The sequence below is a fragment of the Ambystoma mexicanum genome, chromosome 1q, assembly GCF_040938575.1.
Source record: "Ambystoma mexicanum isolate Mex_15411 chromosome 1q, UKY_AmexF1_1, whole genome shotgun sequence".
Classification (NCBI taxonomy): Eukaryota; Metazoa; Chordata; class Amphibia; order Caudata; family Ambystomatidae; genus Ambystoma; species Ambystoma mexicanum.
The window spans coordinates 997,358,508-997,375,516 of NC_090922.1; the positions used below are offsets into that span (position 1 = coordinate 997,358,508).

Genomic DNA, 17,009 nt, shown 5'->3' on the forward strand with positions numbered 1-17,009 from the left:
TACTGGTGCCTTTGAGTTGGCGTCAAGTGGGACTTCTTGAAGTTGAGGGAGAAGCCCAGATTGTGGAGGGAGTGGCAGATGACGGACAGGTGATCCAGGACTTGCTCGGGAGAGCGTGCCCTGATCAACCAATCGTCCAGGTAGAGGTAGACGTGAATCCCCCTTTCCTGAGATGCGCTGCCACCACTACCATGAGCTTGGTGAAGACCCTCGGGGCGGAGGTCAATCCGAATGGCAGGAACCGAAACTGAAAGTGCGAGTCACCAATCGCGAACCTCAGGTACCTCTTGTGCTTTGGCTGGATCGGCACATGGAAGTAAGCGTCCTTGAGGTCGAGGGACACCAACCAGTCCTTAAGTTGAAGGGCCTGGAGGACTTGAGAGAGAGTAACCATCTTGAACTTGTCCTTCCTGAGGAGTTTATTCAAACCACGCAAGTCCATGATGGGTTTCAATCCCCCGTCTTTCTTGGAAATCAAAAAATGAGGGGAATACCATCCCTTGTTCCTCTCCGCTACAGGCACCAGTTCTGTGGTGCCTTTCTCCAGCAGGGCTTGAACCTCCTGCACAAGGAGCACAAGGAGCGGATCCGGACTCTGCAAAGAGAGATTCCCCGGTGGCTTGTCGTGAAGCCTCTGCCAAAAGGGAAGATAGTAGCCGTGGGCCATGATCTCCAGAACCCACACATCTGAAGTAATGGCACGCCATTCGACAAGATGCTGTGCCAGCCTTCCCCCAACCGGCGAACCATGGGACATGGCCTCATGACTGAGCTGAAGTGGCTGCAGCGTTGCCTGAGGGCAAAGAGGCAACTGCCCAAGCAGCCTTGGCACCTCGAGTACCCTGCTTTCCACCTCTGGCACTCCTACGGTGGCCCCTTTTGACTGGCAGCTCCTCTCGCTTTACCAAAGTATGAGTAATAACGAAAGGAACATCCCCTCCATTGCTGTGCCCTAGGACGAAAAGGCAGAGGTTGGCGAACTGCAGCACCCAACGACTTTGCTGCAGCTTTGGAGGTCTGCAACCTCTCAAGGGTCTCGTCTGCCTTTCTGCCAAAAAGATGTTCACCGTCAAAGGGCATGTTGAGGAGCCGGGCCTGCACATCAGGAGCAAACCCTGACTTCCGCAACCACGCAAACCTGCGTATTACGGTGCTCGCCGCCATGGACCGGCTGACGCAATCTGCCATGTCCAAACCCGACTGAACGGCCTCACACATGGCATCCTTGTCATCCTGGACCATAGCAAGAAAACCATCCCGTTCGTCCCCTTCGGGAATATGTTCAGCCGCTAAGGAAACACAGTTCCACAGTGTGTGCGAGAAACGTGACAAGGCACATACGGAGTTGGCCGCCTGAAGAGCCATACCCCCTGAAGAAAACACTTTCTTCGCCCAACCATCAAAACGCTTGTCGTCCCTATCAGGAGGGATGGTAGGATACGACGCCTGCTTTGCTGGGGCCGTAGCCGCTTGCACCACCAAACTCTCTGGAGTGGGGTGCTTGGTCAAGTAGCGGGGGTCGCTACTGGCTGGGCGGTATTTTTGGGGCAAAGACTTGCCCACTGCCGGGAGACTCTCCGGAGCAGTCCAAGCCGCCGCCAACCTCTGTAGAGCCATATGGAACGGCAGTACCGGGTCAGTTGGTGGACCTTGGTCGAGGATATCCGTGAGGTCATCCTGAAGAAAATCCCCTGGGGGAGCAGACCACCCCAAGTACTCGGTGACCCTATACATAAGGCACCGGTATGAGGAATCAGCATGGGTGCCAGGCTCAGGCCTACAAAACTCCACCTCCGGAGAGGTGTCCAGACCACTGGCATCGTGCAGGGACTGACGCAGGTCTTCAATCTGGCCATGACCCGAGAGAATCTCATCTGGCACCGTATCAGGAACCATGCCATCATTAGAGCCCTCATCCACCTCCAAAATGTACTCAAAATGGCGGAAAGTGGGCACAGAATGGGGAACAAAGCCATGCTTGACCTTGGCCAGAGCCTTTCTAAGGGGTTCCACTGTGCCCTGGGGTACCCCCGTCGAAAGGCGTTGAGTGAATCGGCGTTGACGCCGAACGCGGCGCCGTCAGCCTCGAGGGCAGAGCCCCAGTCGTGTCCCTCGACATCCTGGGAGCCGATGGCGTCGACGACTTCCTTGGAGGCGGAGCCTTGAGAGAGTCTCTCGACGACCTTGGCGCCACAGGCGTCAACGTCTTCCTCGAAGAGATTACAGGCTCACACGGTCTCGAGCGCGTCGAGCACCGGGAACGGGCATGACTACAACGATTCCCCTTGTCCGAGCGGGACTGCTCCTGCGAATCGTACCGACCACCCGAGCCCGAAGGCGTACGAGCGGTGTCTTTAGTCCGATCACGACCGACCCCACTCGGAGGCGTGGACGGACCAGTGCCCTGCGATTCGAGAATCGCCAGCATTTTCTTACCGAAGGAAGCCCATTCCTCCGGTGTCACATGCTTGGTGGGATTAGCGACCCGCCGACTGGCGGAGTCCTCGGATGAGGACGCGGAAGGCGACCGATGATGGCGCTTCCGGGAGTGCCTCGAAGAGGCAGAGGGGTGGCGGGACCCACTCAGGGACTGAGACCCACTGGACTTCAGACGGCGATCTGGAGAGTCGCCCCTCGAATTGTCAGTCGAAAGCCCCGCGGACCTCGACTTCCGGGGCTTGGACACCTTACCGACCGACAGTTTCTTCTTGCGCTCCCGCAAGGCTTTGGAAGTAAGCGAGTGGCAGTCGACAAAATCCCTGTGTCATGGGCCTCCCCGAGGCACCAGAGGCAGGCGTCGTGCAAGTCCGTCACCGACATCTTGGACCCGCAGTCCCCGCACTTCTTGAAGCCCGGACGCGGGGTGGAAGAGGTAGACATCACGAAGGACTTTTCCGTCACAAACAAATAGGTTCGAAGAACCGAAAGAACAGAAACTCCAAAGAGTCGAGGCATGCTGAGATCTCCGAAGCAACCACGTTTGCGGAAAAAACAGAACTGAGGCTACGGGCGTCGTGCGTCCTACTTATAACATCCAGTGATGTCGGCCGTTGGAGGAGGTCTTCGAGGGCGGCGTATCAACGTCATCGATGCAGGCTCAGAAAGATTTTCCGAAGCAGCACAGCTGTGGTGATTACTGTCAGATATGGAATACGTCGGAGGACCCAATCCCCTTGAAACAGAGTTACTCCTCATAGGCACACAAAACCGTCTAAACAAACTTTGGGACTCGTTCAAATCCTTCGCTATTGATGGCATCACCATCAATGTCTCCAAGGATTTAAAAACCTTGGGCATTTTCCTTGATTCAGCTCTCACCCTTAACCAGACAAGCAATGCCACAGCATCTGCAGCAACCTACATTTCAAAGCTCATCAATGCCTGTTGACATTTCCTTTCATCAGAAAGCTGTATTACCCTGGCCAGAGCTCTTATCTTATTCAGATTAGACTATTGTAATGCCCTTTACGCAGGAACTAACAGCCGCAATAGCAAAAAACTTCAGGAGATTCAAAACAATGCTCTATGAGCAGCCCTTAACATCCCAAAAAATAATCACATCACCATGTGGGACGGAACGATCACTGGTTGCCGGTCCGTGAACGAATCCTGTTCAAAACCCTCTCCTTGACACACAAATGTCTATCCAACTCAGCCCCCAAGTCCTTATCCAACACATTCTCCAAAAACCAATCCAACAGACCCACACGCTCAGCTCATTTGCACTTACACACTATACCCAGGTTCTAACTACAGAAAGCAGGGGCCAGGAGGTAGGGGTTGCAGCTTCCCAGTGGTAGTCGCCAAACATTGGAACGCTCTACCATCTTCATTAAGATCAGAATCTTCCTTTTGTTCCTTCCGTAAAATCTTGAAACCTGGTTATTCACACAAGAGCAGCTAAAGTAATTTTCGATCACAAGTCTGCTTGAAATATCTACTCTTCCCAGCACCGTTTAACTGTATGCATTACTCTGAACTATCAACAGAACTGTTAACCTATACATTACTATGCATGTATGCATGTACTTTTTTGCGGTACTTTCAAATAAAACCAGCGCCTAGATGCCTTAAGGTAAGTTGCGCTTTACAAATGTCAAAATAATTAAATACTTCTAAACTCATCTCCCCAAGTAGACAATTTCTCACTATGGACAACTACCTCACACTCTTATGAGTTATCAACAGAAAACTGGACTACTGCAACGTACTCTTCATGGGTACCTCGGTAACTAACCTTGCCAAGTTCCAACTTCTCCAAAATAAAGCCTTGCATGCAGCATTAGGCTCCAGTCGCTCTGACCACATTTCTTTAACAAGGCGAGAGGTCGATTGGCTTCCCATGAAAGCCTGCATTGATTTCAGAACCTTGACCTTTGCGCACTGCTGTATTCACAAAGAGGCTGCTAGCATTGCCCAGAAACATCATGTGCGATCGTCCGACAGCATTCCTCTGTTCATCCCGCGATGTAAGCTTCTGCGTCACAGTTCCTTCCCTTTGGAACTCCCTACCTGCCAGCATCAGAAATGAGTGCTCCTATACAACCTTCAAAAGACTAGTGAAAACATAGCTGTTCAACAAATATGATTAATGTCATTCTGTACATTACTGCTACGGTTTGCTCACTGCTATATCTGTACAAACACTGCGATACCTCTGGGTTTGGGCATTACACAAATGCTACAAACAAATAAAGGGGATACAAGAGGAATCACTCAATTTGATACAGACTTTGTGAACTAAATATACACATCCCAAAGAGCACAAGGGGATAGCAGAAAAATCGCACACACTGACATGTATGTTGAGAATAACCCAAAGTGGGATAGTACCTGGCAGGAGATTATACAAGGTCTGTCCATGTGGACATTAGGCACAGCAGGAACAGGGTACCACATATGCAGGCGAACAGGGTCTAGGACCCATATGAAAGCGGGGAAGACCCACCAGTGTGCAACAGGGTCTCAGACCCAAATGGAAACAGGCAAATGCCAGCAATAAAGTATTTAAGCGTCAAAGAAACCCCCATCAATGCAAAGATATGTGTGACCAGTGGGCTGGAGCCAAGAAGCAGTCAGGGAGACCCAGAGAAGACATAACAAGATAAAACAGAAAAGCAGTGAGAGAGCAAACATCTTTGAAACTCAAAAGGCTATCAAATGAATACACTATTGGGAAAATCTACTGTCAGGTCTGCCAGGTTAGTGACACACTTACAAAAGGGGAACTCCCGGGTGGTTAGCATTCCAGTCAATCCTGGTTACAACCTTAAACTCAAAAAGGACCAGATACTATAGTTCACTGGATTACAGGAGACCACGTGAGAAGCAATATTAAGGGAAAAAAAGCTTAAATTGTAAAAATACAAATATATTTCATTCAGATGCAGTGTTAAAAAAAAACAGGTCAAAAACAAACACATTCCCTATTGGTACTTTACCTTCTTGTGACATATCCACAAACTCTGAAGAGGCAAACAAACCTACAAAAACATACAATTCACGCTTAACAATACTCAAAAAAACACTTGATTGTTAAAAACTTGAAACAATTAAACAAATGCCAAAGTGGTGGCATTTTCATTTTTTATTTTTTTATTTGCATATAACTGAAAAAATGTTTACCAAAGGAAAACCACATCCTACAAATATCCACTTTAAAAACTAAAAATTTCTTTATTGAATGTGCCGTAAAGACAAAATCATGGAAGGTAGAAGAAAGAAGATAATTTATAAATCCTCATGTGTCAAACAAGGGCTCCAAAAATGTGACCATTGCAATCACGTGGCTCGTTGTGTTCCCTGCAATCAAAAGTGACCAGCACTCATCCATCTCCTGCTTTTTAAAGTCAGAAAATAGGTTGGTTAAATTATGTAGTGTGCCCCTCTATAAGAGCTAGGCAAAAGGTAACCCAGTGCTTTAGAGTTTCCACTGCAGTGGCATTCTTGCAAAAATGACAAATGTTGCTTTCTCAGAGACCTCAAGTAACTCTTATTTCGTTTGTAGGCTGGAGATTCAAACGGATCCACAGAAATTGTTCTCTACGTTTTTGTTTTAGATAACCACAAGGGTGCCCAGTTTTCGTGACTCCAGTGAAATATCGGCAACTGATCTGGTATCTGCCTGCAGACTCCAAGGTGTTGATCCAATCTAGCTCTCTCAATTTGGTCTTGATCCACATGGGATTGGTGGTCAAGTCCTTTAGTGAGCCCCCAATTTCTTCAAAAGGTAGAGCACATTTTGTGCCGATGCGAAGCATTTTCTGAAGAGGCTGAGACTATTCCAGAGAAGAGTTGATTTTAATGAAGAGAGGCCCAGCTCCCGCTGTATGATTTGTATTGGCGTAGACTGCGGGAATCCTAGAACATTCTTCCAATAAAGTCCTTCCAACTGAGGCCAAGTCGTTTCTTGAATATTAGGCATTGCCTCTGACCCGGAAGTTATTATTGATACAACTTTAGATCTATAGGTACCAGTAAAATAGAGAAACGCCCATACTTTTGGTTCAAGGCGCGTGCTTGGCTAGACAAGGCCATTGTTGTGGCTCTTCAACGGGAAACCATTGGAGCCTCAATACTGTGTCGCTGTGCCAAACCCCCAGGTACTTAAATGAGCTCATCTGCTCAATGTGAAGTCCGTCCAGTGTCCAGGAATAGGCATGTTTGCCTCTGTTCGAATCCCCAAACGTCAAAATCTTGGTCTTTGATTTATTGTTCTCCAAACCGTTGGAATTGATGAAGAGCTGCAAGATGTTAAGTTTCCGTTGAAGCCCCACAGGCATTTGGTCTACCAAGACTAGATCATCGGCATAGAGTATTCGATGTAGTGGGATTCCAAACACCTTTGGTGGGGAAAGTTCTTTTTTGGGGTCCGTGTCCTTCATGTAGGCCACAAAGAAGTTAAACAGAGCCGAAGCCATTGGGCAGCCCTGCTTAACTCCCCTGGCTGTAGATATTTCTTCAGAGAGAAGACCAGATTTGTCCAGTCGAACTCTTAAAGTAGCTTGATGCATTGCTTTTATCGGCTCCAAGATGGACCCAGGACAGTTCCTCACCTCCAATTAAGCCCACAGCTTTTGACGATCGATCTGGTGAAATGCTTGGACCAGATATATAAAGGCCATGTAGATTTTTGGTTTCCCGCCTTGAATACGACCCTTTAGCATGTTGAGGATAAAGATGTTCGCTGATGTTCCGAAGCCCCTAACAAATCCATTTTGAAGTGGATTGTTGGCCCCTGATTCTGCGCACCAGGTGCGGAAGCGGCCCAGAATGATTGCACCGTACAGTTTTCCAATGACATCTAAGAGGGTGATGGGACGATAGTTTTCAGGTTGTACCAATCCCCCTTTTTAAAAGATGGGCTCCACGATCGCTCTCTTCCAAGAACTTGGCATTCTATGTGACGTGGAAATCTGAGTTAGGAGGGCAGGTATGAAGGATGCTCTCTCGGCTGGATATTCTTTCAGCATGAAATGTGTTAATCCGTCTCTTCCTGGTGCCCGGGAGTTGTTTAGCTGAGTGATACTATTTAGAATGTCATTGGGACTGGATGAGAAAACCCAAGGCTACGCTACATTCCAAGGGTGGTTGTTCGCGATGATGGGTTTTTCCACAGCGTAGTTTTTGAAATGCTGGATCCAGTTGGCTTTGCCAATGGGGTTTGATTTTTTCGTCAATTGGCTGTACTTCCATCGATTTGATAAGTGCATGGTTTCCGAGTCAGATTCATATAGCAACCGTCTAGTGGAAAACGGCCAGTTTCTAAAGTTCTGCTTCCCCGATCTGAGGTTTTGCTGATCTACTGCTGCGCCCGATTTCTTGGCCAACATCAGGTTGTTCAAAGCAAAAGTTTTATAAAAGTTCTGGGTTCTCCGCAACCCAACAGAACATCAAATAATCACAAAGTTCTTGTGGGGCTAAGAGAATGACTCCCTTCTTCTAGCTGATACCACAATGTCTTGCACAGTGCCTTATAAGGTTTGTAGTTATGATATGTTAATGATATGATAAGGCATTTGTAACGCGCCTATACACAAGTTCCCTTATGGAGGCTTTCATAATCTCTGGGTTTTGCAAATGTCTTACTCCGTCCCCACCGGGACGATAAAACTGTTCCTGGAGTCTCTCTAGACTCTCCAGCACCACACTTTTGTGGAACTGGACTGTGAATAAATGGTGTACCGTTTTCTCCACTGCTTTAGGGCTTTACTGTCTCAAAGGATTCTAAATTCTCCTGGCTTTTCAACCGAAAAGGAAATGACAAAAATAATGATTTTTCTTATCTTGAAGAAGGCAAAGCGAAGGTCATAAACGGAAAAGACGAGACTCCTGGCAGGATCTGGTGTTGACCTATCAGCAAGGTATAACAGACTGATGACAGAAGATTGGCGTTTGGCTCAATGGACCAGCTCTAGATAATTCTGGGGTGTGCCCAGGAGTACCTCTATGGCTCGATCAGCGATTGCCCGCCTGAGAACACAGTTCTCGTTGTTGATTCTCCAAAAGCCAAGTTGGCAGGTTTCGGTTCCTTGGGATTGTACTTAAGAAGGTAACCCCTTGAATACATTTCAAGGGGCGTCTGGTTTCTGGAGCCGTACCGACAGACTTGAAACCCAACAGCCAAGGTGAGGCTTAGCTTGGTTGCTTTACTGCTCGAAATCTTTGTGCGTGTTCAGCTGCTAACAGTTCTTTACACCCTGCCGATATATTGATGTCTTCTGATGTTCTCTTAAGTTTCTCTTGCCCCTCTGCCAGACCTTTAATAATTCCCATTACCTGGTACTTGGTGTCGGGAGTCCACCAGATTGGCCTGAGTTGTCCTGATGAACAATCGCCCTTTTCCACTCTGTCGCAGCTCGCTTCCTGGGCCATTAACAGCTGGCCGTCAGGAAGACGAGCAGGGACATGACCGTCCTTCCCTGTATAGATTGTCCAGCCACCACCTCTCTGGATACTGTCTGTATAGGTGGCTGTGCAAACAGATAGGGTTAGCGGTTTCAGGTCAGTTGTTTAACCGCCCGGTCCACCAACTACAGGTCATGCCACCACAACCGAATCTCAATCCCTTGGTAGAGCAGACTCTTGGCCGACTGGTATGATGCTTTCCAACCGTCTTACTGACAATACACTTCTGGTTAACTGAAGTGTTGTGCCATTCCTCCTCTTGCTTAGCTGGACCTCCCACACCGGCCACCAAGTTTCATTTGTAAAATGTGTTACGCTCTGCCTCCAAGCAGGAGGCCTATTCCCTTCTTCATTTCTGCTCTTCCTAAGGCCAAAACCCTGTGGAACTGCGAGACGTCCTTGTGCGTTCCCTTGAACTACACACCCTCCACATTTCTAGCTCAAGCCTGCCTCTGGGTTTTCTCTCGCCTTTGAACTTTCTCTGGTTCTTGAATTCTTCCTCTGCCTCGATTGTTCTCTCCCATCTCGTTTTTTCCCTATGGTACTCTCCTCAGTACTTTTCCACCTTTGTTTGTATCGGATGCCCCGAGATAGTAGGGCCTGCCCCGACATAACATCAGTTATATTGACTACAGCTGTTCTGGTACTTTTCCCGGTCACCTGCATCATTCGAGTGCTTCTTCGTCTCAGTACATAAAACATTGGGATGGTTCAATGTTTCACTAGAATACATGGTTTTGGACACGAGCTTAGACCGATAAGGTTTAGGTACTAGCGTCAGCCTACCGTCTTGGGGTTTAGAGGGGCTGTGCCTCCCAATTGCGCCCTTATCCCCAGGAGAGAAGTCTCTCTCCACGAGATCCTCCCACATGTTACCACCCCTAGAAGGACTATTAGTTAGAGGCCTGACCTCCCGAGCCTCATGGAGAGGGCTTTGACCCTGGGGAGAAGTGACGCCATCTGAAGGATCTTAACAGTATAGAGTCCACAAGCCCTTTGCAGGAGTGTTTTTGAACCAAAGACTAGAAGGGGTGTTGAGGAGGATAAGGGAGTAGTTTCTTACCTGTAACTCAATTTCTCCAGCGTTGGTATCTTTCATGGATTTACATGCTGTGCATATTTCTCCGTCGTCAGGCTGAGAAAACTTGGTAATTTTAACTTAGCGTTTTCGTATGGAAAACTTCGACACTTTAGTGTCCTATAGTCGTTCTTTTTGGGTGATTTAGGCCACGCCAATAGGACGTCTGATATAAATAGGCCAACCCCGTGACTTCCCTTCAGATTTCAGCAGTCTCCAAACTGTTGGGATCACCTCTTGTTTGCACATGCTTTTTGCCTCAGGGAATGCACGGTTTGCCTCCTCCAGAGATCAATGTTACGGGCGCTCCAGCTACTTGTCTCAAGGCTATCAGTGATCAGTCCAGTCGGCTCAGAAGAGCAAGGACTTTCAAGCTCAGCGAAAGACCGGTTCGCAGACCTCGGCTGCTAAAGGACGGCAGTCAAAAGCTTAACAATGACTGCAGTCAAAAGCTCAACAATGACGGTAATATGGACAATCTGCTGGGGGGGGGTGGTGAACCATGTCGACGAGTGGCAAAGGATGACATCAGATCGCTGGGTGCTGGACACGGTACGACTCGGCCACTCAGAGTTTCAGCATCCCCGGTCCCTATTCTGCCATTGCATGTGGTGCCGCCGCATCTTCCAATCTTGCGGCAGGAGGTGGTACTCATGCTAGAAAATGGGGTGATAGAACCAGTTCCGGTCACGGAGCAGGGTCAGGGGGTGTACTCTCTGTACTTCGTCGTGAAAAAACCCAACGGAAAGTGGAGGCCTATCCTAGATCTTCGGGCATTGAACAAGAATCTGCAACGCCTGAAGTTCAAGATGCTCACCCTTCAGGATGTCATCCGCTCGGTGCAACCGGGCGAGTTCCTAGCGTCATTAGATCTGCAGGATGCCTATTTTCACATCCCGATAAGGGTAATACATTGCAAGTTCCTGCGTTTGTGGTCGGAGAGGATCACTATCAGTTTTTCGGGTCCCCCCGTTTGGCCTGAAGTCATCCCCCAGGACGTTTACAAAGTGGGAAACCGGTTCATGAGATGGATACGCATGCTCTATTCGAATCCATCTGCGAGAGTACGCACTGGGAAACACATCTTGGATCCATTCCCGATCCGCAGAGGTACTAAACAGGGCTGCCCCCTGTCGCCGTTATTATATATCCTGGCACTAGAACCCCTAGCAATATACATGAGGAAAACATTCAGATATACGGGTCTTCGAGTAGACGCGACACTGCACTTGATATCCTTCTACAGAGACGATATGCTGTTATACATAAAACACCCGGAAAGATAATCTTGAGACATACTTGGGAGGTACTGGAAAACTTTGCAATGCCGTCAGGGATATCGATTAGCAAGAAGAAATCCTGCTTCTTTGCCCTAGCGGGGTGGATAGTTGAGGAAGACGGACTCCCCCCACCTCGGCCTTCAATGGAAAGCCCACACCTTTCGCTACCTGGGTATAAATATATACTACGACATTAAGGAGACCCACACAAAAAATAGAATAGCAAAAAGGTGCCTGGAAGCCTCAATTAAATTCTGAGACAAACTGCCCCTCTCTGTGATGGGTAGAATCTCCCTCGTGAAAATAACCCTTCCCCGCCTACTGTATCAATTTATAAATGTCTCATACCTCATACCAAGAACCTTCTTTGAAGAGCTAAATTTGACAGTGAGTAATTTCATATGGGGAAGCAGCCGGAGCAGAGTAACAATGGAGGTACTATGCAGAGACTACACGGAAGGCATACGCCTCCTGCCTTTTGAACTCTACTACCTAACTGGGCAGCTCCAGCATGTAGCGGGATGGCTAGCGGACACAGAAACAATGGACCATGCCTTGATGAGCTGCAACATAGCCCCCTACCTTCTAAAAGAAGCACTATGGCTTCGAAAAACAAGAATTTGCGGACCCTCAACCACTTCTATATCTAGGTAGGCGGGTATGGTCAAGGACCAAAAAGATAATGAAAGTGAAGAGCCTACTCCCCCCAGTTTCCACCAGCGGCCCTACATGGAACCAGCAGAGAACATCTTGTGCACAGCAGGAAGTACTGGGAGGAAAAAGGGATAATCACGGTGGGTCGATCTCTGTCCCACAGGGAAACCCCAGGAGTTCCTGCAATTAGTAAAAACGCACAAGTTTCATACACTAGATTAACACGAAGTCTGAATAACATGTGGCCAACCACCCTAGACCTGGAAACCGAAAATCCGACATTAGGACTGCTATATGACGTGACTGAGGGAGGAGACATGGTCTCCAGAATATATCAGGCACTCTTGGAGGTGATACCCAAATACTTAAACAGAGGAAACACTCATGGGAAGTAGAGCTAGGAAGAGTAATCACAGATTGGGAGTGGTACAATGCAATGTCATACCCCAAGAGTCTCTCAAGGAATGCCAGGCTGAAACTGACCCAATTCTACATACTTCACAGGGTGTACATGACACCCCAGAAAATGTTGCAATTCTCCGGGACAGGAACAAAAAGTTGCCCAAGATGTTCGGGACCTGCCCAACAATCCAGAAATACTGGCAGGAAATTCACCAGCGCCTGCGTAAACAGGGGATAAAGGGCCAGGAATGGACAGCGGAGGCATGCCTATTGGGGCTATACAAATACCCCGGGAGAGAGAGTAATGAGGAGAATGATTGATCTAGCATGGGCGCGAGCCAAAAGGAGAATAGCGATGACATGGAAGAACATGGAAGGGCAGAGTATAGAGACATGGTGGAAAGATGTGAAAAGATGGTCTATGGCAGAGGCAGCAGTGTGGTATGAAGCACTCAAAACAGGTAGAAGAGAAAGCTCGGTGGACATCACATCATTGAACACACTTCTACATGAACTGTTCACTTTACCAGATGACAAATCCTCCTCCCCCCTGAATCCAGCACCATGTGAACAGACACTTGCAAGGGATTACAGAAGATTTACATGACTAAAACCTAGTAACTCTCATCCTAACAATGGCCAGAATGACCCATGGTGTTCATACACCTGCGAAGACATAGACCGTGTTTATTGTTATTGTTTGTATTACGGTCAGGGAGGGAGTTTGGAAGAGGGAGGGGAGCATGTAATGTTAGTATCCTAAAACCTTGGAGATGATCAAGGCAAATATGTTATTACATCTTGTGAAATATCTAATAAAAAAATATATTTTTTTTAAAGTTTGGAAGGTGAGTATTTATGTAAAACAGGGCATTTGGCATAAGGAAGTTACTTAAGATGGGGCATAGGGGGCATTTGGGTATAACGAAAATGAAAAGGATGCTGAGGGACAATTATTGGTGGCCCGGACTGGATGGTGAGATTGAGGAGCTGGTCAGGGGATGTAGCGTGTGTCGGGAGGTGGATAAAACACTCAGGAATTTTGTCCAACCCTTGAATCCAATGGTATTGCCCAGCATGCAGTGGGTGTTTGTTGCCATGGATACTCTGGGTCCGATAAGCAGTGAGAGTGAAGTGAAGAAGTTGTGTTGATGGACCCCTTTAGAAGTGGTGTAAGGAAGGCATGGTATCAGACAGTGAAAACAGACACAAGTGTGTTTATTGAACTTCAATGGGTTTGTGGAATGCCTATCTAAACCTAAATCTAAGGATGGGAGCAAGCTACTACCATCAAATAATAACGCAGTCCTAGTCGAGTCTGTCAAAATAAAAAGGGCTTATACTAATAAACCTATTGCCAATCCTTACTTCGAAATACAAAATGATGTGGGACAATAGTGTATGCAAAAAGAAATGTTTTCAAGAAATAATATATCAGGATAGTTGAGCAGTTGGCTTCCGTTCCCCACATTTTCAGCACTGGGCAGGGCGGCACGTTCGAGCTTTGCACAGACTCTGGCTTCAAGATATTGTTCATAGCATAGGTATCGGGGCCTTCTGCCAAAGCTTCTTTTACAATAAGTCTCTTACTGCTGAGGGCCTGTCGTAACAAGCCAGCACCATAGTTCCTTTCTTATCAGGATTTTCACACGCACAAGTACTCGCTTACAGTGTTCATCATGGGTCTCCCTCCTTCAGGCTTGGACCGGTTTTACCACAATGTTTACAATTGGTCTCCCTCATTCGGGCTTAGACCATGGATTTCCCTCCTTGGGGTTTGTTTCACTTTAGCACAACAATTACAATTGGTCTCCCTTGTTCAGGCTCGGGCCATGTAATCACTTTCTATGTTTTCCTCTTGATATCTAAAATCATAGATTTTCGAAAGTGCAATGGGTTTTGCTTAAACCATTGCAGAACCAATTCGATTCACTCCACACAATGTACTCATCAATCTTCTACTTTCGTTTCTGCCACTTCTTGGTGGGATACCTTACAGAGACCTTCGATTGACCACACTTGCAGTGCCGGACCACCCTGTCACAGGTGTTGTATCTTTCTTCTCTTAGTTCAAACATCCATCAGGAATTCAGCTTTCCTCGCATCTTTCATCACATGCGTTACAAACCTTCCTTCTTGCGCTCTTTATACAATGTTGCCGCCTGCAACCTTGACTGCAACACAGACCAGTCTTGCATCGGTATCCCCAACTCACCGGCTGTGTTATACTTACCTGCGCTGCATTCATCTTTAAGCAAAGGACAGTACCATGGCGGCTGCTGCTCCTTCCCGACTCGATCAGCCATGCAGGAGGGCCCGGGTATCTCCGACACAAACGGCAGGATTCTTTAGTCTGGTTTCCTGGCCTTACACCTTTCGATCCAAAGGACTTTGGAAAGTAACGGTTTTCTGCCGGAAAGGTCAAGGGCATCTCCTTGGTTTGACGTCTTTCTCCCCTCGTTCAGCTGCCGTCTCAAAAACACTGTTCCTTCGTGTGGTTTGCCTCACTCAGAGTGTGCTCACATGCTCCACCTTTTATCTGTGTGGGGAAGCTTAATGGATGCCAGGTGTGAGTGGTTACCATTAATTGCCTGACCATAGTAGTGGGACATGTCAAGTACAATGCTCGGGTGTTAGTCTGCTTTCTCCCAGAGCGGGCTGTCGGTGTGAAAGTGTTTGTATAGGGAAAGGGTGGGGGTAGAGTTCCTAAATATCCTACCAGGTAGCATGGGGTAAAGGTGTTATAGGGAGGGGGTTACTGAGTCTCGCCATCACGTGTCCCACTTCAACTCCACAAAGACCCCTCACCCAGGTGATCCTCCTGGACTGGTCCACCCCCAGGAACTGGATCCAAAAGCGATGGCTGTGTCCTGGCCACCTGAATGACAGAGCCCCAGGGACTAGTGGGCGAGACACCTTCTGGTTGCTCACAGTGGGTAGAGACTCAGGTTGTTCGGGAGCTTGACTCTAGAGCGGTGGGTGAAGTTTTGGACAGCGTGTTTAAAAGGGAAAGGTTTCCAAGGAAACTACTCACCGACAATGGAGTCCAATTGACGTTGAGGGTGATGGAGTCATTTCAGGATGGCATTGAAGTGGTACAAAACTGTACCTCATGTTATCACCCTGAGACAAGTGGTGCGGTGGAATGATTCAAATCGCACTCTGATGCAGAAGCATTGAGGGGCTGGAAGGAGATGGTAAGCAATAGTGTTAGTGCCTATCGCCTGGCGATGAATGCTGCCACAGGTCTTGTCCCGTTTGAGGTGTTAAGGAGAAGGATGCCTCACACAATGAACAACCCACCATGGTTAGAAAGGTCTGAATTTGTGGAGTGGCATGATCAGGAGATGAGGACACAAGTTGCCTGTAAGAATATGGTTATGAAGGAAAGGTATGATGTGCAAAAGTATGTGAGATGGGAGGATCGGGTGGTGGGCAACAGTGTTTATAGGGAAGTCAGAGCGGGTGCCTAAATGCGATTGCAGGTTATGGGGATGGCAGATTGCGAAAAGGATTTGTAGAGATGCTGTGGAGTTGGAGGATGGCAGAGTGTAGAACAAAGGATGGTTGGCTCAGGCTGGGAGGGTCGGGGGGGGAGTGAATTGCAGATTAATCATCCAGGGGAATCTTCCCTGGTGGGAGAATAGTTGAGAATTAGTAAATTGGGAGAGCCTTCCTTATTGTCCACCCTGGTAAATTGATGATCTTCTTATGTTAGTAATACATGTGTGCCTCTGCGGGCGGGTCCATAATTGGGAAGTGGGAGCTTGGTGTTGAGTGTTATGTTGTATTGGTGGGAAGGGGGAGGTGTGTCATATTGGGGATTAGTTGTTTATATTTAATGTATATCTTGGTGCTTACAGCCAGTGAAAGCATGGGTCATCAAGGATTGTAGCATTCTATCATGATGAGCAGAAAGTTTAGGGTCAAGATCAGGTGGTGGCTCCAGGCAGGGAGGCAGAGTCAGGTGGTGAAATTTGCAGGTCGCCCATTTACACATGTACTTAAAGTGTATGGTACCTGCAATATAGGAAATCATTTGGACAATGTCTGGACCTACCTTGTATTACAGGAGTTCGTGCAATAGGTCCTACCTCAGCCATAGCGATACGGAAACTCATTGAATTGAATAACCATGTTTTTAAACACGGTAAAAAAGTGGTCATGAGTGAACAATTTATACCTTTTTCCCAAGCGGCTGCCTTGGCACTTTCTAAAAGTAGAGGTTCTGGTTCCCACGTTGAAACCTTTTTCTTCTTTCCACGTCGTCTTTTAAAATAATGTGCAAAGAAAAGGAGAGAAACAGCACCAACTGTTGTGACTGCAAGCAGTTTCTTCGCCCCATGAGACCATTTAATCTAAAAGAAAATAATAATTAACACATTTTAACACTTGGAATCAACTTTTCTTTTAATTTCCCCTCATTTCAAGGGACTTCTCAACAGTTTTTTTCCAAAACGTACATTCATTGACATTGTCCTTGCTTCAAGTCTTTTCAAGTTGACTTTTTAAACCGCTCTTTTTTTCTTATGTATACATTTGTATTCATGTAAATACAGATGGGTTCTACAACGCAGCAATTATTCACCTTTGCTCAGTGTACGGAAGGTTCTATTTTCAGTACAAATTCTATTTGTTTTATTTAAGATAATTAGCAAAGTATCAGTAAATGCTCACCAGCCCTTCCT

General features: G+C 47.3%; 1 protein-coding gene across 2 annotated transcripts in view; it reads right to left on the reverse strand.

Annotated features, from left to right (window-relative positions):
- Positions 1–17,009, reverse strand: part of MIGA1 (mitoguardin 1) — a 1,504,768-nt gene that overhangs the window by 1,253,771 nt on the left and 233,988 nt on the right. For both annotated transcript variants that reach the window (XM_069641662.1, XM_069641663.1), the window contains exon 3: positions 16,505–16,679. In XM_069641662.1, the coding sequence (XP_069497763.1) occupies positions 16,505–16,679 (175 nt within the window). The remainder of the gene's footprint in view (positions 1–16,504; positions 16,680–17,009) is intronic.